The 24,629-nt window shown below is 42.7% G+C and overlaps 1 protein-coding gene across 3 annotated transcripts in view; it reads right to left on the minus strand.

The window, feature by feature from the left end:
• Positions 1 to 24,629, minus strand: part of MARCHF6 (membrane associated ring-CH-type finger 6) — a 492,210-nt gene that overhangs the window by 237,102 nt on the left and 230,479 nt on the right. For all 3 annotated transcript variants that reach the window (XM_083188363.1, XM_083188362.1, XM_083188364.1), the window contains exons 13-14: positions 19,975 to 20,043; positions 19,748 to 19,822 (exon numbers count right to left, since the gene is read on the minus strand). In XM_083188363.1, coding sequence (XP_083044489.1) covers positions 19,748 to 19,822; positions 19,975 to 20,043 — 144 coding nt within the window. The remainder of the gene's footprint in view (positions 1 to 19,747; positions 19,823 to 19,974; positions 20,044 to 24,629) is intronic.

Raw genomic sequence — 24,629 nt, forward strand, 5'->3', positions numbered from 1 at the left:
CACTTCCCTGTCTGTGCCACTTTAGTAATCCGGCCTCTCAACTTTCCACTGTCAGACTCCTCCATCTTGTGCCCGATCCCCAGTCTTCAGCTTGGAGTGCAGTGCATGGTCACCTGATGGATGCCAGGGAATAAAGGACCTCCGAGTTTCATAACATTTGTGTGAGCCTGCTGCCACCCAGTCCTGATTAATCCTCATCAATCAGCTCTACTTTTCAGCCAGCAAGGAGGCTTTTTGCTGCACTGATGTTTGATGTGCATCCTGCTTTAATGTGTATCAGCTTCCAGGAATTAATCTATGCACCATCTTTGTTGGATCATACTATTTAAGTGCTGTATGAGTTTTACTCATAAGTGATGCTATTGATCCTAGTTGCAATATGGGTGGAGTTGGATCCATTGCAGGTGGTGTCAATTCACTGTAGTTGTAGTCCTCACATTGAATAAGTGAAGTTTAATTCATTGTAGGGTGTATCAATTAACACTATGGGTGAAATGTTTTAAGGTGCAATTTATTAGCTGTCCACCATATTTCACATGTCAATGAAATAGGGTGCAAAATTTAAGACAAAGTCAGAGTTCGCATTTGATTTAGTGTAATTTTTTGGTAATGAAAATGTGGGATTTGTAGAGGTGTACGGTTGTAGTAATGATAATGTGTGATATTTAAACATGAAAGTGTGCAGTATTTTGCAAGAAAAAAAAACACAACGGCTTGGGGTCCCCCCCCCCTTCCCGAATATAACCAGCCCCAGGTTGATTGAGACGATCCTGGTTTCCCAAATAGAGGGGAAAAAAAATCATAGGGATCCCCTCTATTAGAAAAACCAGCACCAGGCTTTTTGACCGGTCCATTATTAGCGGCCCCCCATATTTTGGAACCAGCAACAGGCTCCAACAGCCAGCGGTGTTATGCCACAGCCAGGGGACACTTTTTACGCAAGGTCTCCTTGCCATTACATGAGTACCCTACCGGATCAGACCCAATAAATGGGTCCCCCCAGGCATCAAGCATCCAGGGCTGAAACCTGAGGCTTCTAGAGGTATAAACAGATATATATATATATATTTATATATATATATATATATATACATACACACACACACACATATACATACATACATACATACATACATACATACATACATACAGGTGCGCTCATAAGTTTACATACCCTAGCAGAATTTGTGATTTCCTGGCAATTTGTCAGAATATGAATAATAACGTACAAACTTTTCTTTCACTCATGGTTATTGGTTGGGTGAAGCCATTTATTGTCAACAATGACAACAGAAACTACCCAAATGACCCTGATCAAAAGTTTACATATCCCAGTTCTTAATACCGTGTATTGCCCCCTTTAACATCAATGACAGCTTGAAGTATTTTGTGGTAGTTATGGATGAGGCTCTTTATTTTCTCAGATTGTAAAGCTACCCATTCTTCTTGGCAAAAAGCCTCCAGTTCCTGTAAATTCTTGAGCTGTCTTGCATGAATTGCATGCTTGAGATCTCCCCAGAGTGGCTCAATGATATTGAGTTCAGGAGACTGAGATGGCCACTCCAGAACCTTCACTTTATTCTGCTGTAGCCAATGACAGGTTCACTTGGCCTTGTGTTTTGGATCGTTGGAACGTCCAAGTACGTCCCATGCGCAGCTTCCGAGCTGATGAGTGCAATTTTCATCCAGTATTTTCTGATAACATTCATCTTGCCATCAATTTTGACCAAGTTTCCAGTGCCTACGTAGCTCACACATCTCCAGAACATCAGCGATCCACCTCCGTGTTTCACAGTAGAAATGGTGTACCTTTCATCATAAGCCATGTAGACTCCTCTCCAAATGTAACGTTTATGGTTGTGGCCAAAAAGTTCAACTTTGGTCTCAAGTTTTGAGGCTTGTCTCTGTGCGGTTTGGAGTATTTTAAGGGGGATGCTTTGTGGCATTTGCATAGTAATGGCTTTCTTCTGGCAACTCGACCATGCAGCCCATTTTTCTTCAAAGGTGTCCTTATTGTGCATCTTGAAACAACCACATCAGCTCAAATACAGGACTCTCTGGAAAAAAGTGAAGTAATTTGTGGATTTTTCTTTGCATCCTGAACAATTTTCCTGGCAGTTATATCAAAAACCTTTTGATCGGGGGCGTGGCCTGGCGGCTGAACTAAGAAGACGTGCCTGGGGAAGCTCCGACACATACACATTAAATTACCCCCATACTGTGGACCCCAAGCCCGTTCCGACTTCCCCCCTCCTCCCACACTCCTGGGGAGACCCTCCGGTGGTCTCCGGTGAGCGCTGCGGAGCTGAAATCACCTGCTCGAGCGGCCTGAAGATCGCGGCCTAGCTGACTGCCCGGAGCCGCGGCCTCAATCACCTGACAGGCCCGACGGCGGGAGAGCGTGACCTGTGGACGCCGCCGAATTTCGCCACACCGCATTCGGAGGTGAGCCTGCCTGCCCCTCAGCCCCACAGCTGCATCCCCAATCCCATCAGCCACGCACTCACCCAGAAACCCAGCGGGGAACAGGAGAAGGTCCTGGCTTCCCCATAACTGCGGTGGCCATCTTGCCTTAGCTGCAGCTGCAGGGGTACCTGTGGCTTCACTGGGAGCTCCCTGTTTCAGTACAGCTCTAACCCCCTCTGCCCTCATTATAACACAGACCTGGCAACATAGCACCAGAGCAGGCTAACATCCATTTGCTGCACATCGATACCTGAACTAAACCCACAGCCACTATACAGCACTCCATCACCCAGACCCCATCTAAATTGAGTGCAGATGCCTGAAACACACTCATTGTAGGAGCTGAGACACCTGAGATTGGAAAATATAAAACAAAATTCTTTGGGGAATTCCTCCCCCTCAGAGACTTCCTATACCCCACTGCAATTAGCAGCTTTACACTATTCTATATGAGGAGCTGGCCCCACCTAGTGGCAACTGGCAGCTAATACACATACAGGAGCTATAGCTTTTGACATCCTGTCCCTGGAACATATCTCCTATTTCCGTGGCCTGAGACGAGAATCTACTCTCAAGGACTTCACGGTGTGATCGTTGTCTCCGTACGCTACCTCTTTTAACAGGAAAATGTGACAAACTACTCCTTTTCCTGTGACCCCCTGCCCCTTCTCCATCCACTAATCCAGACCCGCCACTGGTGATGGAGTGATTCCGCCGGGCCATGCGGAGGGCTCTCTGTGTCGCACTCTCCACCTTCTCATGATACAACTAACCTGAAGAAGCGATATGAGGGACACGCTCTGAATCTAAATCTCACCCCCGATGTACTGACAGATGACTAAGAAACGCAGATCCGGAAAAAAGAAGGAAAATCAATTAACCTCTCAAACCACAGCATTCCATACTCTGTTTGGGTCTTCCCAACCCACCAACATAGTTTCTTCTCCACCAACAACGAATATGGCGTCCAAAGCCGTGGCAACTACCGCAGCAGGCGACGCTTCCAGCAGCCACTCCCCTAGCACCCTTGGGGCACCCATGGACATGGCAGCATTCATGGCTCAACTGAGCTCACTCCCGTCACGACAGGACATCCAACAAGACCTGTTAAATATGGAGAAAAGAATACACGAATCCATCCAATCCAGCATCTCCACTATGCAATCCGACCTCACCCAAGTAGCAAACAGAGTGGTTGAGCTGGAGGAACACAGGGAAGACACAGACTCTAAAATCGCAGACCTCCACGATCTTGTCTCCCGCTACGCTTGCTCCACAATGGACCTGAGAAGGAGATTAGACGATATTGACAACAGAGGCAGAAGAAACAATTTGAGAATCAAGGGCCTCCCTGAAGACGTTCTGCCCAATGAGATCACGGCGGCCCTAACCAAAATCTTCAATGACCTCCTGGGGACAAACCCAGAAAATCGCATAGAATTTGACAGGGCGCACCGGGCCCTACGCCCTAGAGGCGCTCCCACGGAAAAACCCAGAGACATCATTTGCCGCCTACATTATTTTCAGGTCAAAGAAGACATTCTACGGAAATCCAGACAAATCCCGGCTATTGATTTTAATGGGCACCAAATACAGATCTTCCAAGATCTATCATGGACAACCCTGCAACAGAGGCGCCTCCTCTACCCTCTTACAGAGGAACTCCGAAAGAAGAACATCCGCTTCTGCTGGGGTTTCCCCATCAGTATCCAGGTGACACGTGAGGGAGTCAGACATGTCCTTCAGGAATATGAGGATGTCCCTTCCTTCTGCTCCGCACTGGGCCTGCCTGTGGTGTCGCTGCAGAACTGGTTGGACCCCTTGCAACTACCCACAACATCCCTCCCACAGCGAGAAACCTGGAGAAAAGTCGGAAACCGCAAACAAAGGCGCCAAGCTACTCCTGCTGGGAACCCCTCGGAGGTCCCGTGATGAGAGAGGTTGCTACATCTTGTTATATCCTTTTTTACAAAACTTTATACATGGACATTTATACTAAGTCCAAACTGTTTAGTCTTTACTATGTGTTTTTTTTTCCGTTTTTTGATAGGTGATATAGAGATCATAGTTAACTATGTCTACTACTTAGATGAAGGACGAAATCCTTCACCCCCCTCAGCATTACATTTCCCACGTCAGTTGGTAACACTTTCTTCTAACAATGTTATACTTTAATAGTTGGTGGTGGGGCGACCGCAGCAGCCCTCCGAACCCCCATTACTCTGCTGTATATTTTTAGTCCATGAGATACCGGATTTCTCTCATGGCTTTTAATGCAGAGGTTGCTCTTAGGTGTTTTTTCATATGTTTATGCTCATGTTCTATATATCAAGCTTTGTCTACCCATTTCTTCCCTTATGTGTCTTCCAACCCCCCCCTCCCCACTCACTACTTTCAACAGGTACTAAAAACCCCAGACGACATGAAGATCAGACTACATAACAGGAGGGTTATACGGAATATGCGGACTCCTCTCCCCACACTAACATGACTTCTGTAAAGGTAATTTCACATAACGTGAAAGGCTTAAACATTCCAGAAAAGAGATCAGGCCTTCTATACCAGCTACACAGAGACAAAGCGGACGTAGTCTTCCTACAAGAGACACATTTTAAGAGGGGTATCTCCCCTGGTCTACGCTCCCGTTACTTCTCTAATTGTTACTATAACGACTACTCTGAGGCAAAGGCCAGGGGAGTTGCCATCCTTTTCGCTAATCATCTAAGAGCAAGCGATGTGTCTGAGCGGGCCATTGGGAATGGTAGAGGGCTGTTAGTCAAGGCCACGATAGCCCACCAAAAATTTTCTTTTGTAAATCTATATTTTCCCAACCAAGCCCAGAGTAGATTCCTTAGGGATTCTTTAGAATCTATAGAACAACATATAGAGGGAGTGCTGGTGGTAGGAGGGGATTTTAATTGGGTGCTGGAACCTCACCTAGATTCCTCTGTCGGGGCTTCAAGATACGTCCCGAAGGAAACTAAACGCTTTAGGTCCATTCTTCAGGACTTTCAACTGGTTGACACCTGGAGGCTTCTGCACCCTGCAGAAAAAGACTTTACTTTCTACTCTAACCCCCACAAATCATACTCCCGCATAGACTATCTCTGTGTGAGCCACGCCCATCTGGAGCTCCTACTCAACGCGACCATTGGGCAGATTGTGACATCAGATCATGCCCCCATTTCTCTTACCCTGTCCCTCAGACACCCGCCCCCAAGACACTGGAATTGGCGGCTTAATGAACAGCTCCTCAGGGATCCCGACTGTAGAACTCAGATTGCAAATGCAATCGACGATTACATCGCCTTAAACAAGACAGATGACATCTCACCAGTCACACTCTGGGAGGCACATAAGTGTGTTATAAGAGGAAAATGCATCCAACTAGGCTCAAGTTTGAAGAAACGTAAAGCTGAGTGCATATCTGCCCTACTGTCACAAATAAAACAGTTAGAACTGACGCACAAATCTACACTCGCCTCGGACACATTTATAGAACTCCAAAAAGCAAGGCAAGCTCTTAATAGCCTACTTAGCGACGGCACACGTAGGGCTTTTCGTAAATGTCGACACACATACCACAGATGGGGCAACAAGCCAGGCAAACTTCTGGCACGTGCCCTAAGAGCCCAAAGATCCCAGATTTATATTACCAAGATAAAAGATACCCATGATAAGATCTGTGCCACCGACACTGAAATGGCCCAAGCCTTCCAGGCATATTATTCAGACCTATACAATCTTACCTCGAACAGCTCACCCCCCACGCGTCTAGCCCACAAACAAGAGATCCTGAGATACTTAGAAGAAATTGACTTCCCAACTTTTTCTAATGACGCCATACAGGCCCTAGACGCTCCTTTCACAGAGGAAGAACTCCTACATGTACTTAAGACTACACCTAATGGTAAAAGCCCAGGCCCGGACGGCTTCCCTGTTACGTATTACAAAACTTACAGTGACAAACTAATACCGCTACTTCTACACGCATGTAACGCCATTTCATCAGAAAGTCCCCTCTCCACCCAATCCCTTGGTGCCCACATAACCGTAATACCCAAAGAAGGAAAAGACCCAACACTCCCATCTAGCTACAGACCAATCTCCTTGTTAAATGTAGATCTAAAACTGTTCGCAAAACTCATGGCTAACCGTCTTGGGCCTCTGTTACCCGAGGTCATTCACTCGGACCAGGTGGGATTTGTCCCACATAGAGAAGCGAGGGACAATACTACTAAAGTTATAGATATAATTGCCCACGCCCAAGCAACAAACACTCCCCTAATGCTTCTCTCCACTGATGCGGAGAAGGCTTTTGACCGGGTTGACTGGGACTTTATGGAAGCCATACTACGACACCTAGGTCTAGGCCACACCTTCTTACAAAAGGTTCTCTCATTATACAGAGCTCCATCAGCACAAGTCAGGGTCAATGGAATCTTTTCCGAACCTGTAAAAATATCTAATGGCACGCGCCAGGGATGCCCGCTTTCGCCATTAATCTTCGTATTATGTATGGAGGCACTGGCGCGGGCGATTAGAAATAATAAAGACATTACGGGTCTACAGGTTGGCAACACAGACTACCGTCTTGCCCTTTTCGCCGACGACCTATTAGCGGCCATCACCAATCCAGTTGTCTCCCTACCCAATCTCATGACAGAGTTTACGCGCTTTGGCCGCCTGTCGAATTTCAAAATCAACTATTCAAAATCCATGGCACTGAACGTCACCCTCCCCCCTGACACGGTCTCACTACTATCAAAATCGTTCCCATTTGCCTGGCAAACCTCCCACATAAAATATCTGGGTGTCTTGATACCGTCGCAACTCGGCACAATGGTCGCTATTAACCATACCCCTCTCCTCCGCAAACTGAAGCAAGAAATGGCGCATTGGCTCACGCAGAGATTTTCCTGGCTTGGTCGCATCAATATAATAAAAATGAACATCCTCCCGAGATTACTATATCTCTTCCAAACTATTCCCCTGAAACTCCCCCCTCAGTTCTTAGTAGATGCTCACAAGGCCATAAGTCATTTTGTATGGAATGGACGTAAGCCCAGATTTAGACATAACCACCTATTTCGACGTAAATCCAACGGAGGGCAACAATTACCTATGATCTCAACATATTTCCAGGCCACTGTACTTCACCGAGTCCTGGACTGGTCACGCCCTGGCCCCTACAAACAACAATGGGTAGAACTAGAGGCATCCTCAACAAACCTCAGTCTACACGCAATACCCTGGTCTCCAAAAATTAAGCTAGTACTACATCCCACTGTAGGGCCCACTCTAGCTCTATGGAAAAATCTCCGTCACAGACCAGGGATATCCTCGAGGCTTACACCCTTTAGACCTATATTCGACAACCAACTATTTACACCCGGGCTTAAGGGGGAATTAGCCACGAGATGGAAAAAAGCTAGCATAACTAGAGTAAGTCACTTGATTACGGGTGGTAAGATCAAGCCTTTCCCAGAAATTCAAAAGAATGTAAATATATACCCCAATGATTATTGGTTTTACCTACAATTAAGACACTTAATTTCCTCCCAAAGGGAGTAGATTGATCTCCACAATGTTCTTACTCCCTATGAGTCCATGTGCAACCAGGTATTTCCGCCCCCCCACGCTCTATCAGGCATCTACAAAATCCTGATACATGGATACTTCCCCGAGAGACCCTCCTTCTGCGACGCATGGGACAAGGACCTTGAGCAGAAGGGCATTAAAATTAACTGGGAAAAACACTGTGAAACGATGGCTCATTGTTCCACTAGCCTTGACATAGTAGAGACACAATATAAACTACTGACACGCTGGTATAGGTGCCCGCCTTTGCTGAACAAATGCTACCCTTCGGTCTCACCCGTATGCTGGAGATGTGGTAAAGATAAAGGTACACTAATGCACATCTGGTGGGACTGCCCACTGATTACACCTTTCTGGAATAAGGTCATAAACCTGTCAGCAAATATCCTAGGAGTCTCAGTCTGGACTCAAGGTCCAGATTTCTGGCTGCTCTCTTCTTCCAATATTCCTCTGGCAAGATACAAAAAGTCTCTTCTGAAACACCTCAATAATGCTGCGCGTGCTGTCATCCCAGTACACTGGCGATCCATAGACCCGCCAACAGTCTGGGAGTGGTTCCAACGCATAGATTTCTATATGTGTATGGAAGACATTTACTTTGCGGCACTGGAGAGGCACTCAGAATATACTTCCACCTGGCTCAACTGGATAGAATTCAAGACCTCCGATACCTACTCAGCCTTTGCACCCCGTGCACATATTTTAGCCTAATAATGCATCACATTACTCTGAAACACTCACCCAAGGATTTCTACTTAGTACCTAATTGCTATTTCTTTCCTGCATACTACTCCCCCCCCCCTTTTTCACTTCCCTTGTCTCAATGTCTTACCTCTTGTCAGTCAGATACCTCACTTATTACTTATTGTAAACTTTAGTTTCAGTTACAAGTTATAGAAAAGAGGTAACCACTTTGTATGTAATTACTCCCACATACGACGCATTGTTTGTTTCCAGTTAAGAAGATGACTTGCTCAAAGCAGGTGATTCTTTAAATGCTTCCTGCTGCTATGACCTAATGGAAACATGTTCAGATATTATTGTGATGCATGTGGACAATGTTTTGTTTTGTTTAATAAACTATAAATAAAGAATTTATAAAAAAAAAACAACCTTTTGATCAGGGTAATTTGGGTAGTTTCTGTTGTCATTTTGATTTAAAAAGAGTAAACACAGTTGTTTGACAATAAATGGCTTTCTACTAAAGACATTGCGGTACTCTCATCCGTGGTTCAGTACGGCCATACATCACTGGTCCGCTTGAATTCCATCCCGCACTCAGAAGCTAAGCAGTGAATGGTTAGTACATGCAAATTATTCCATATCTATTTTTTGTGCGGGAATATTGTTGTAGAGCTCCGTTCACTAATAATCTATAGAGAGAAATTATTGGCTAATGCCCTTATTGTGTCCCCTTTGGGATAATCTTTACTGTGATATTGTGTATTATAATTTTATATGCATTTTTATGGTCTTTCTTTTTAAAATATAATAAATCTTTATATGATTTTTTTTAAACTAACTTTTCAGATGTGTGGCGCTCTCTTTTGAGTCAGATATATCTAGTATTTATATTTATACAAAGTTGATTGATTCCTATCTCCTAATTAATTCTCCATCTTTAAGTGGCAATCTCTAGAATTGCCTTTAGGAGAAGCCGTAACGCATTCTATATAACCAACACAAATTGGTATAAAGATTGATTAGTGGAGCACATAGAGTATTATTGTGCCCGATTTTAACATTTTTATTTCCCGTAGAGTGAGGAACTGCGCATGTGTAGTATCATATGATCTGGAACTGTTTTAGCTGGGGACAGCCCAAGGCGGCTGCCCGGAAGTAAACAGTGTGTACATGTGTAGTGCGCATGAGCAGCATTATATGATTCAGAACGGTTTCAGTTGGGGACTACTTAGTGTGATCGCCCGGAAATAAGCAGACTGTACATGCTCACTTAAAAAAGGAGAGATCAACCTAGGTTGATTAGGAGCGCTTGTCACCAGCCGTTCTCTCAATCAATAAGCAGCTGCTAAAAAGGGAGTAGTCAGCTCCCTAACAGGAATACAAGAAAAGAAATGGAAGCAGCGCTGTATGAATCAATTATAATGCAAGTGAATCAATGTCTAAAATAACAATTTTAATGGCACAAGATATACAATTTATCCAGATATAAAAAAATAATAAAAGGTTAAAACCAAGGATAATGCACATTATCCTTGGTTTTAACCTTTTTGTTATATCCGGATAAATTGTATAGGTACTTGTGGAGTATCACGGCTCCCATCGTATGGCATCGTATGCCATATGTAGTGGCATACGATGGCCTACGATGCGATGCAATGTTTTACCGATTTTTGAGCATTTTTGCTCAAAAATCGTATGCCATCGCATGCCATATGTAGTGGCATACGATGTCATACGATGCGATACGATGTTTTACCGATTTTTGAGCAAAAATGGTCAAAAATCGGTAAAACATCGCATAACATCGTATGCCATATGTAGTGGCATACGATGTCATACGATGCGATACGATGTTTTACCGATTTTTGAGCAAAAATGGTGAAAAATCGGTAAAACATCGCATGGCATCAAATGCCATCGATGCGATACAATGTTTTACCGATTTTTGAGCATTTTAGCTCAAAAATCATATGCGATCGCATCGGATGCCATACGATGGCATCCGATGCGATGGCACCCGATTTTGCACTGAAATGCATCAGAATGCATTGAAATGTGTATTAAAGTAGTGAAATGCTCCCAAATGCCATTTTTCATAGTGCACCACCCCCACTATCAACGTCAACCCGAAGCGTGGCGAGCGCAGCGAGCCCGCGAGGGGCGGCGGTACGCGTCCTACGACCTTTTCATACCCCCACTATCCACGTCGGCGTGGAGTTGAGAATAGAATAGTGTGGCGAGCGCAGCGAGCCCGAAGCGTGGCGAGCGCAGCGAGCCCTGCGAGGGTACGCGGATACCTGTAAAGCCCGCGAGGAGACGCGTATAGCTGTGAAGGTATCCGCGTCCCCTCGCCACGCTTCGGGCTCGGTAGCTCGCTGCGCTCGCCACACTATTCTATTCTCAACTCCACGCCGACGTGGATAGTGGGGGTATAAAAAGGTCGTAGGATGCGTACCGCCGCCGCTCGCCACGCTTCGGGTTGACGTTGATAGTGGGGGTGGTGCACTATGAAAAATGGCATTTGGGGGCATTTCACTACTTTAATACACATTTCAATGCATTCTGATGCATTTCAGTCCAAAATCGGGTGCCATCGCATCGCATGCCATCGTATGGCATGCGATGCGATCGCATACGATTTTTGAGCTAAAATGCTCAAAAATCGGTAAAACATCGTATCGCATCGTATGACATCGTATGCCACTACATATGGCATACGATGCCATTCGATGTTTTACCGATTTTTGACCAGTTTTGCTCAAAAATCGGTAAAACATCGTATCGCATCGTATGACATCGTATGCCACTACATATGGCATACGATGTTATGCGATGGCATACGATGTTATGCGATGGCATACGATTTTTGAGCAAAAATAGTCAAAAATCGGTAAAACATCGCATCGCATGCCATCGTATGCCACATGCGATGCGATGTGATTTTTAGCATACGATCTGCATACGATGCAGGTCGTGGGAGCCGTGATACTCCACAAGTACCATTGTATATCTTGTGCCATTAAAATTGTTATTTTATACATTGATTCACTTGCATTATAATTGATTCATACAGCGCTGCTTCCATTTCTTTTCTTGTACATGCTCACTTCTCCACCTTCTAACCGGGTCAGTAAAAAAAAAAAAAAAAGGAACCAGAAGTACTATTATGATGTATGTTGCAATCGGGCAGCGGGTTCCGAGCATTGGCTAAGCCCAGGACCCGGAAGTGCTGTTGTTACGGTAACATATTGTTTATATATTCTTACACTTCCTGCATATAAAGTTGATATGCCCCTATTATACGGGGATCGGTTATGCTGACCCGCTCCTATATATTTTAGATGTGTGTTGATATGCTCATATAGACGGGGATAGGTTATTTCTGTGACCCGGAAGTCCAGATATCACGGCAATGATCTCATAATAATAAATGGATATATGCCACTTTCTCATCTATCAAATTTTTGGTTCTTTGAATAAAAAGGTTTTTAACCTCATCAGTATATTGTAAGTTTCTATATTAAATAATTCATTGCCTCCTGCTCAAGCGCTATTTTTATCATTATTTTCTTATTTTTTATATGATTGGTTGATCTAATTAAATGGTCACATGACCCATGTCTTAGGGTATATAAAGCCAGATATTTCCATACACTCAATATCCTTTGATAAAGCTACCTGGAGTAGTGAAACCGGTCAGGAACTCACCACCCTCAGAAATTAAAGGCCTTGGATTGTAGACCTGAATATCTTCAACGGGACTTCCCTTTCACTTTCCATTCTGGATACAAATAATGTTTTCTCCCATGGAGCTAAGAGGTTGAGGACACCATCCCGCTTTGCTAAAATCAGCGGTAGGAGTTGGTCATTTGTGCCATCTTGGGCCACTCCTTTCAGCTAAATCTTGTTCTCCCTCTAGATTGCATACGTGGGGACTCCTGTTGCTTTGCATGGACCATTAAAATCTGGACTCTCCTGGCCATTCTTCAATACCACTGTCTGGTTTGGTGAGGACTTTTTGAGCTTTTAAATTTCCTTATTTGTTAGTATCATCAATGTTTTTAAAGCTGGCTTAATATGCTATTTTTAGAATTTAAATAAAACCTTGTAATAGATCCACCAATCTTATTTTTTTTATAAAAAAAAAATATTACAGATAGCGCTGCTTATTCTTTTTTTGTGTGTTGCTAATTAATGAGGTACTAATCCCCTCAGAACCCATGGTCACCGGTACATCAAAGAAATTTACAGTGCAAGGATCAAAGTTATAAGTAAATTTGAAGAGGCTAGAAGTATTATTTTGATCAGTTATTACTTGGAAAGCGTCACATGTGGGCGTCCACTTGCGGATGGCACTGCGCTGGATTGTTCACAGAAGCAAAGTTGCTAGAGGGTTTATAAGGTGAGCCAGTCTGTAATGTTTTCTTGTACCCTAGTGATGATAAAAAAAATTTTTTGCCCCGAAACGTTGGATTTACACGCTACCTTCTTTGATGTTAGTGCTGCAGAAGTGGAATATATAAATACATTATATATATATATATATATATATATATATATATATATAAAAAGACGTGTGTAATATACACACACACATACACACACATACATACATACATACATATACACACCGTATTTGCCTGCGTATAAGACGTTTCTTACTCCCCAACATTTCCACTCAAAATATAGAGGGTTCGTTATATAAATGCACCCGGCGTATAAGACGACACTCCCACTTGGAGACATGTTTTTCAGGGGAAAAAAGTAGTCTTATACGCCAGCAAATACAGTATATATATATATATATATATATATATATATATATATGCATGCAGGGAAGAAATAAGACCTTGGTGACTAATTGTTGTAAGAAGTAATAAATAATATATAAAAATCAAATATAAAAATTAATTTATTATGACAATATAAGACAAATATATAAAACGACCAGAGGGGGGCGGACTGCTATAAGATCAGGCTTAAAATATTTGGGAGTCAAGGATACATAAATGCATATATAAAAAATGTTTTTATATATATAAAAAAGGGGATATAAAAAAATGCAAAATACAAAATACAATGGATAAAAAGTAGAAGTAGTAATAGCAGCAAATTCAATAAAGAACGCTTATCTTTTTGAGAAGGTAGGAGGTCAGATACCCGACGCGTTTCGTCTATGTGACTTCTTCAAGAATAATTTTTATGTAAAGTCCGCACTCTAGTAAGTATCAGGTTTGAATGGGAGGTGCTCCTACAGATGACCGAACATTAAAGTATACATTGGAGGAAAAGGGCACTCACCACTTTGGTAAAAATTTTCAAACGATTTTTATTCCATATAGGTAAATGCTGACATACCGACGTAACGTTTCGGTCCAAACTGGACCGTCATCAGGATATAATGCAGCCAAATTAGATATACATCAGACAACCGACCTGGCATCCATCCCCATGAGAGGATACACCTGTACTGCCTCACCGGGCCAACCTTTATACCTGTCCACAGGAAGTGACCTCATCACTCCCTATTAGACAGCCCACAGCCAATGCATGTTAATAACAAGTGTATAAACAATGACACTTAATATGCTTAATATGTATGTGTGTCCGGACAACCTAAATAACAACCATATTAGTAAAACAGTGCAACAAACCTGTCTAACTCGCTCTTAGTAGAGCGTGCGTCCGACCAGGAAGTGTATGAAACCGGAAGCGCGTCATGCGTTCCATGACGTGCGTTCCAGCTATCTCCGGGTGTCCGGAGATACAGTGAGCTAACTAACTACAAAGTGCAGAGATGTTTGAAGTAAGTGCACACCTCTGGATCACCAAACATATATATCATATGTGGGGGCATAAAGAAATATAAAACGAGCGTAATCTGGTCCACTCGGACCGGAAGTACGTCATCCAGGACACGCAATATGCGTTCCACTGCGTTCCAGCTATTCCAGAGAGAGCTGGCAATATGCAATAGTTATGAACAATGGCAAATTAGGAGAAAACTGACAAGTATCTTGATTGGAGGAACCCAGTATGTGCGCACTAGCAGTTGGTTGTATATAAAGGTGTATTGAACCGGACTAGTAGCTAACATGGCATATATTACTGGAATGCATCAGGGACACTGATCCCTTGATGTCATGCATAGGGTTAGGGATAGTACAAAGGTCAGCCCGGACGGCAGCACTATTGTTGACCCCAAATACACATATATATACACAAAAAAAACAAAACTTATATACAAAAAACTAATATACAAAAAAACTACATAAGTGTTGTACCAACACACATCTAACTCCCATACTGTCATTCGAACTGATTGACAGCTTGGTAGTATACCCAAATACCATAAGCAGATCATAGAGATAGTGTCTAACTTAACATAGACAGAGTATTAGAAAAAAATATTGTAAGAAAAAAAAATTTCTATACAGATATGACTAGGCACATATATCAAATGTTGCTGGAACCATATTTAACATTGGTTATTAGCACCATGTACATTATGGGATCGAATGTCAATTAGCAATGGGCATTCAATCGTGGGAATACTCTGCAGTTTAAATTGAGCTATTGTCTATAGCTCCATGGTTAAATATTTATATAGCTCTATAAGTATATCTCAGTACACAGATATATGCACAATATAATACAAAGAAAAAGTACAAAAAACCATGAGAAATATATACATAAATAAAGGCAAAAAAACAGAAGGAACAGCCCAGAGACAACCGCCCTAGCTTCAAAAAAGAAAAAAATCTGAACGGAAACAATGCAAAAATTTATCATAAAACGCAAAAAACAGGAAAAAGGGAATTGACATCATCTTGTAGACCTCAGTCTTATCTCAAAAATATCGAGAAGGGATTATACTCATTAAGTCCCCGAGGGGACAATGTATCTAGGTCGAAGATCCAACGTGCCTCCCTTTTTTTGAGCATCAGATATTGATCGCCTCCCCTGATTGGTTTGGGAACGAAGTCGATGATCATACAGCGGAGGCTAGCCACACTGTGTCCCATCATCAGGAAGTGTTTAGCCACCGGCTTATCTGTTGTTTTAGATTCCAGTGCTGCTCGGATTGTGGTGCGATGATTCGCCATTCTCTCGCGAAAGCTTCTCTTTGTCAGGCCAACATAGTAAAGCCCACACGGGCAGATAAGAATGTAAATTATGTGGTCCATACGGCAATGTAACCGGTGTCTGATGCGGATCTTTTTCCCACTATGTGGGTGAGTAAAAGAGGAGCCGGTATTGAGGGATCTGCAAGTTATGCAGTCGCTGCATTTATAACAGCCTAATTTGGCAGATGGAAGCCAGGTATCGGTTGTTTTATTGGGCTGTGTTAATCGCCGCATCAGCAAGTCCTTCAAGTTGCGCCCACGTCGATACGCACACATCGGTGGCGAAGGGCTAATGTTGGTAAACATTCGATCAGAAGAGATAATCGGCCAATGTTTGGTCATCTTCTTTTTTCTACTGTGAGCCTCTGTATCGAACGTGTTAGTGTATATCATCCTTGGGCGTGCATCTGTTACCTGAGGACTAGTACCTGTCGAGAACCTCTGTTTTGCTTTAGTAAGGCACCGTTTGAGAGTACTGTCCGAGTAGCCACGGTCTAGGAATCTTGAATGCATTTCACTGAGTTGTTCTTCAGTAGTGATAGGGGAGGTATTATTCCTCAAGACCCTAAGAAACTGGGAGATTGGGAGATTTTCTTTCAGATGGGGTGGGTGGAAGCTTGTGGCGTGTAATAATGAGTTTCTATCTGTGTCCTTGCGGTACAGTCTTGAACCCAATCCTTGGGCTTCGCGGAACAACGTGACGTCCAAAAAATTAATATCTACACAACTAAATGAAAATGCGAAAATATAGGTAAATGCTGACATACCGACGTAACGTTTCGGTCCAAACTGGACCGTCATCAGGATATAATGCAGCCAAATTAGATATACATCAGACAACCGACCTGGCATCCATCCCCATGAGAGGATACACCTGTACTGCCTCACCGGGCCAAACGTTCAATGCTAATCATTTAGCAGTATTATTGGCTGATAAGAAAAACAAGTGGACTGATAAATTGAAAGAGCAGATCGGCACTTTTGAGAAGGAGCTAATAGCTTTCAAGAGGAGAAAACTGGTGACTGTGAATAACGACTATAGCACACACCAAGTGTATAGGTGGATTAAAGGCAATTCAGGCCCGAATAGAAATTTTAGACAATATAGACAAAGATCTAACTATTCCTCCACCTCACCATCAAACTCTGAATCAGAACGTTTTGAGGGTACCTCAAGACACCAAAAACCCCCCACCGGCTCAGTCGCTTTTTTACGCGAAACCAGATCCAGAAACCAAGGTCCAATAGGAGACGACCCCGATATCCCTCTAGAAGGGGCGGGTTCCACGAGAAAAAGGAGAGGCAAAAATCGGAAACCGTAAGCGCGGTTATCAATTTATCCAAACATCCCTTGACTCCTAGTGAAATCAAAGTACTCTCCCTTGGCTTCTCATTTGTGCCGACCTGCGAGCATCAACCTTTCCGTACGGCCATAGACCATTATAAGTTTGGTCGCAAACTTAGAATCAGAGAGTTCTTTAACACCAAAGACAAGGTGACCGATATGCCACTTTTTAAACAGCCCAGTATGTTTGATCCCCAGGGATTTAATCCCAGCGTCAAAACATTTTTACGACTCACTGACTGCTCTGGAGATTCATCTCCATCCAAGGCTAATTACCATAACTTACAAGTACCTGAGCGTGAAGCCCTGAAATCCCTGATGGCCAATGGCATAATAGCATGGCAAAATACCTTTTCCTGATGAAAATGGCATAATAGCAATTGAAACGTCAATACTGACAAAAGGCCTGGTGTCATTTTCTCTGAAGTCCGTGGAGTGCCACTATTACATGGTGTATGCATAGAGGGAGTGCTGGTGCGGTCGCTTAGTGTGCACCCAGGCATCGCTTACAGCATTATATAGATTGGAGAGCTGGCCACGACACACATACATACATATATACACATACACACACATACATAATGTATATATACATACACACACACATACACACACACGTTGTAGATGCAGCTGAATCGCCAGAACGTCACCGCTGCCTGGCGTCCATCTGACTGAGACGCGCGTGCGTCTCATGAGCACGCGCGTCTCAGTTTCCGGGCGGCGGGGCGACGGGAACCCTGTCCGTCTCCACTTCAGGGGGGGGGTGCGGGGAGGCGGTGGGGACCCCAGGTGACCGCCAACAAGCCAGCAGAGACCCGGGGGGAAGCCATCTCATGCGTGCGCGTCCCCTTTCGCAGATACAGATGGCGTGTGGCGGCTGGCGTCGCCATCGCCATCCCCTGCAAAGAAGAGACCCGCTCCATCTGTAGGATCACCTTAAGAGAACCCAGTGTTATGTATAAGGATTCCCTGGAATGAGCATACTGGACATTTGAGACATAAAAATAATCAAGAGCCACGAACTCCAGCTGTACCATGTGGTCCGTTGTTGTTCTGAGGGAGCAGAGACGCAGCAAATTTGGAGAACAAAGGAAACAGGGGAGGATTAACGCTTCCCATAGCATCATTGGGGAAAAGGCACACCGTCCAAAAACACTCTTGGGACCATGCACTATCACCCATCTATTGGCCCGCCATCACCGAGAAGAAGCGCATGTCGATTACCAGTTTTGACGGAGCACCCCACCCAGCGGTGAGTCTAGGCATTTCTCCACCAAAAAGTGCACAGAGTTTTACCATATCCATACTGTGCACTCTGCCTGCTAATTGGTCCCAGAGGTTTGGAGCCATACAGGGCGATTACTGCAGCAATGAAGCAACCGTAGTGGCAGTTGCCAGTACAAATAAGGGTTAAAATCATTCACATAGCATTTACACAAACCAAGCAATTAAGAGAATGTACTTCCAATGCACTTATGTCATGTGCTTTACAACATACCAGCTGTCCTCTGGCTTGTGTGCCGCTGCTCAAACATATAAACCTAATTCATGAAGGGGATCCAGTTTGCATACTTGTGGTTGAAATGTGGGCGTTGGGATCCCAACAATGTTCACAATGCTGGTGCTGGAAACCTAAATATGGGCATCCTGATCATAAGTATGCCAGGGACAGTTAGGCTGCAGGCGGTAGGGTTAGGGACTACAGGGCGGATTAAGTTAGGCTGTGGGGGTAAGGTTGCAGATAAGGAGGGTTAAGGCTAGTGGGGTAGGGTTAACATATTTACTACCCGAGTGTCAGGATTCTGACAATTGCGAATTTCAATGTCTGTCTTTTGAGTACTGACATCCCAAGCTGATCTATACACCATCCCCACTGGAGCTCTCATTAAGCAGGTCTTGGGAAGAAAATATTTCCATAGGCAGTTTATAGCTCAACAGTGAGAGTTGCAAATTAGTTACAAGGTACGTGCTTAAGCATCTGTTCAGTGAACTTCAGAAAATGTAAGCTTTGCAGCAAAGTGGTTGATACTCTTAAGGCCCCCATATACAGGGGCCTTGAGTCGGACCAGTTTTCCGTTGATCTCCCCCTGCATTTCCCCAGGGGGGCTTAAATCTGTCTTTGGCACTTTTCAAATGTAAAAAAAGCTAAAAAATGGCTGCACATACAAATTATCTTATGTGCATCACTTCCAACCTCCGGCTCTGACCCAATGTGCACGGGAACGCGTGTTGGAACAATTTGGAGGTGAAACACATTCAATTTGGCCTGATTTCACCCAAATCCTCAGCCCGATCCAGCCTAAATCACACTAGTGTATGGGGGCCTTTACACATTTCCACTTCACAGAAACAGTGCTAACATTTGGCTAAAGGAGCTATATTACAAACAAAATGTTGGTCAACTGACTTGATTGAAATAAAGCAACAGTTCTAATTATTCCAAAATATTTTTTTTCTGGTACAGTAATAGACTGTAACTATAGTATAACAAAATTATGCAAATGTGAACAATTAAAATTCTTACCAATGAACAGATATCCAGCCACCAGCCACAAATCAAAGGGAACACACCAATTTCTACAACCACTAGCAAAGAAACCTTTAAGATAAAAATAGAAAAATGATTCTCCATGCTACTATTCAAAGCTTGTCATAATTATCAAACATTTTAAATAAAATGAATACCAATTAATAACAGTTTATATTGCTTTATATTTTTACATGCAGCAATTGTAATGAATTAAATATTACCTTTACAACAATGTAGCAAATACCCAATAATCGTTGTGAACGCTGAAACTTAACAACTGTTGCTACACCCTGGAGAGATATTTTAAGGAAAATATTATGTATAAAAGGTCTTATATAGCAGTTACAAGAAAAACATTGACAGGACAATACAATTACGTGTTATGTTAAATCATTGTACGCAAAACCAAGAAACACAGAAGCCTCATTTTGGGATATACATATCTATCTATATATATATCTATAGACATATATATATCTATAGATATATATATATATATATATATATATGGTACTCTTTACCTAGAACGGTGCCCATCGCGGGCATCGCATGCCATGCGATGCCCGCGATTTCACATAGAAATGCAAGTTAAAATGTAAATCGCGTCGGTCGCATCGCATGCAACCAAAAATCGCATGCGATGCGACCGACGCGATTACCGCGATTTTACATAGGGAAATGTTAAATGGCCCAATTGACCCGATTACACATAGGGAACAATGTTAAATGGCCCACAGAGCCCAAATAGCCACCCTCAAGTGTGAAATGGCCCCCCCAATTGTTAACGCCACCCCATGATCAACGTGAACCCGAAGCGTGGCGAGCGCAGCGAGCCCGTGAGAGGCGGCGGTACGCGTCCTCCGACCTTTTCATACCCCCACTATCCACGTCGGCGTGGAGTTGAGAATAGAAAGTGTGGCGAGCGCAGCGAGCCACCGAGCCCAAAGCGTGGCGAGCGGACACAGATACCTTCACAGGTATCCGCGTCCCCTCGCGGGCTCCACAGGTATCCGCTTCGGGCTCGCCACACCTTCTATTCTCAACTCCATGCCGATGTCGATAGTGGGGGTATGAAAAGGTCGGAGGACGCGTACCACTGCCCCTCACGGGCTCGCTGCGCTCACCACGCTTCAGGTTCACGTTGATCGTGGGGTGGCGTTAACAATTGGGGGGGGGGGCCATTTCACACTTGAGGGTGGCTATTTGTGCTCTGTGGGCCATTTAACATTGTTCACTATGTAAAATCGGGTCAATTGGCCCATTTAACATTGTTCCCTATGTAAAATCACGGTAATCGCGTCGGTCGCATCGCATGTGATTTTTTGGTCGCATCCGATGCGACCGACGCGATTTTTTACCTTCCGATGCCCAAGATCCAAATCTTGGGCGCCGTTCTAGGTAAAGAGTACCATATATATCTATATATATTTATATCTATCTATCTATATCTATCTCTCTCTCTCTCTCTATATATATATATATGTGTATATATATATATATATATATATATATATATACACTGTATTTATCTATATACAATGTGTGGACCTAAGTGTTTTGACACGCCCACACAAGCAAAGAGGTGGTGTTCTGAAGCAAACATGTTTTGTGGTATAAAACAGGTAGAGGGACACTGATTAAATTATTTGATAACTAAATGGTGTGCTGGAAAGAGCTATCAGAAACTAAACAGCAGAGGCTGCTAAAATTGAGTGTGAGAAGCATTACGGATGAAAAAGGTCCTTAAATCCATTGTCTTTTTTCATTAATGCATAGAAGAACTGTCATTGCAATGAAAAACTGCAGAAACTGCTATCCAAGAGTGTTAACCATGGAGTTGCAAGATTGTTGACGCATGCATACCATTGTACGCAAGTTCTAAAAGGCCACTGTGTGGTTTCATTAAGAACATTTCATAGGGAGGACAATGCATTTGGATATTATGGGTAAACAACTTCTCATAGAATTATTATCACAAAAATGAATGCAGCCCAGCATGTACAGTATGATGTTGTGAAGACTGCAAAAAAAACGGACAATGGTGGCTAGTGTTATGGAGTGACAAATCATGATTTACACTTTAAAGATCAGAAAGACATGTTTGGGTTTAGCAATTGCCAGGAGTGTACAGTACATACAGTAAGGCATGGAGGTAGAGGGGTTATGCTGTGGGCAGTTTACGCTTTGGCTGGGTTCGCCCATTGTAATGCATGGTCACTTTAACTCTAAGACATACAGTAGAGATGTTTTTGAGAACTCTGTGCTCTCAACAGTTCTATGTAAACTACAAAGATTAAAATCAGGACATCAGTGCCATGTTATATTCCAGGGCGACGCTGGACTTGTAGACCATACCGATGGACTGGCCAGCTTAGAGCCCAGACCTTAACCTGATTGAGTACCTATGTGAAAAATTGGAGCGACAAGTGTATTCTAAGCTGACTCGCCCTCCTTCAGGGTCACTGTTGGACAATGTACTTAAGGAGGATGACAAAATTGCCATCAGTATACAGTCTCTTTGTCTATATATATATATATCTATATATATATATATCTCTATCTATCTATCTATCTATCTATCTATCTATCTATATATATATATATATATATATACACACATATACACACAGGTTGAGTATCCCGTATCCAAAATGCTCGGGACCAGGAGAATTTTGGATAACGGATTATTCCGTATTTCGGAATATTTTAATATTTCAATGATGTATTTTGAAGTATCTTGCATTTATGCTGTATAAACACATAATATACACACAAATATATTTTATTACCACATAAAATACACACAAACATATTTTAATTGTTCAAAAAACAAGGTTTCAAAACGTGAAACAAAATGTGTGTACTATCTCAGCACTGAATTTGAATGCCAAGCAATCATTGTCTTGCACATATATAGTGCCAGTTACATATCATGTCCCCAGTGATGCTGTTACATATGTCCCCAGTGAGTTTTTAGCAAAAAAAAATTTTTTTTTTCACTTTCTGGAATGTCCGTATTTCGGAATAATTCGGATAACGGATATTCGGATACGGGATACTCGACCTGTATATAGAAAAAGAGACAGGGGCGCTCCATAGTGCGTTATCAAAAGTAAACAATTTTTATTTCAAGGATTTTCTTCCAGCATTAAAAGCAATGGGTCACGTACCCTAAAAGGCGGTTAACACACCCAGGGGTGTGGCCTAGCGTGGACGTTGCTGAACATTGCTGAAGGAGCAAGCACAGCTCCGACACCTACGAGGTTATATTTTATGCTGATGTACATTGCGGTTGTGTTAACCGCCTTTTAGGGTACGTGACCCATTGCTTTTAATGCTGGAAGAAAATCCTTGAAATAAAAATTGTTTACTTTTGATAACGCACTATGGAGCACCCCTGTCTCTTTTTCTAGAAATCTTCCACCTGTGAATCCAGGTACAAAGCGGGAGCAGCCGGTCTAATTTTCAGACTACAGTGCAGGAAAGAAGTGAAATTTGGGTGATACACCCTTTTGGACTATTCTAAGGACTTGCGCACTTCTTTTGGTGTTTGTGTATATATATATATAAAAAGAAATAGGGGTGCGCTTGATGTACCACTTAGTGGCTATACATACAATGAGTAAAAACGTATTTTTCATAAAAGCAGAACAGCATTTATTATAGGTTCATCCAACAGTAAAAGAATCTTTCATTTGTTCAGAATTTTTCAAACGTGTGCCACATACACTGTGAATCCGCGCCCCAACGCGTTTCGTCCCTTAGGACTTCATCAGGGGCAGTGTATCAATCGGAATGGATGTGGTCTTCTTTGACCAAAGAGCAGGGTTTACACAGATCAATACATAAATGACAGTGTAGGTTTCTTCAGATTTCTAGCGGGTGTGTTTATAACCCTTTAGGGTGGATGGATGAATTTCAACACCAGCAATGGAATCACATATACAAAAAACTTAGGGTATCCCTCCGTTCACAAAAGGATGCAATTTCCTTTAGGGTGGGCAGATGGACTTCAACACCAATACAAAAGAAAATTCGGCATCCCTCTGTTCACAAGTAAATGCAATTTCTAAAAGCATGTAGACCAAGTATCTACAGGTCAAGTCTCCAGGAGTTAATGTGCAAATGGCTGGATAGGGCACCAAAAAAACAACAACGTGTCAACCGAGTATCACGGAGTCTCCAGGAGCCTGTGTCAACCCTGCTCTTTGGTCAAAGAAGACCACATCCATTCCGATTGATTCACTGCCCCTGATGAAGTCCTAAGGGACGAAACGCGTTGGGGCGCGGATTCACAGTGTATGTGGCACATGTTTGAAAAATTCTGAACAAATGAAAGATTCTTTTACTGTTGGATGAACCTATAATAAATGCTGTTCTGCTTTTATGAAAAATACGTTTTTACTCATTGTATGTATAGCCACTAAGTGGTACATCAAGCGCACCCCTATTTCTTTTTCTATTTCTTCCCTCCTGTACCTTTACTGACAGCAGGGTACTATAGAGGTGCTGCTCTCCTAAGCGCATTATAGGGGCCACTATCCTTTCTATATATATATATATATATATATATATATATATATATATATATATATATATATATATATATATATATATATATATATATATATATATATATATATATATATATATATATATATATATATACATATATACATACACACACACACATACATACATACATACATATACACGTTTCCATACTGCTTTTGAAGAAACAAATAAAATGAATTCTTGGAAAATTATCTTCATTTATTTTGTGAATCTTAATGTAACTTGTGGACAATTTTGTATTATAGGAGCTATACCACTATTGGGGAGTGTATTGTGGTTGTCGTTTCCTAGCCCTCAGGAA

This window comes from Crinia signifera, chromosome 5 (assembly GCF_055691185.1).
Source record: "Crinia signifera chromosome 5, ASM5569118v1, whole genome shotgun sequence".
Taxonomy (NCBI): Eukaryota; Metazoa; Chordata; class Amphibia; order Anura; family Myobatrachidae; genus Crinia; species Crinia signifera.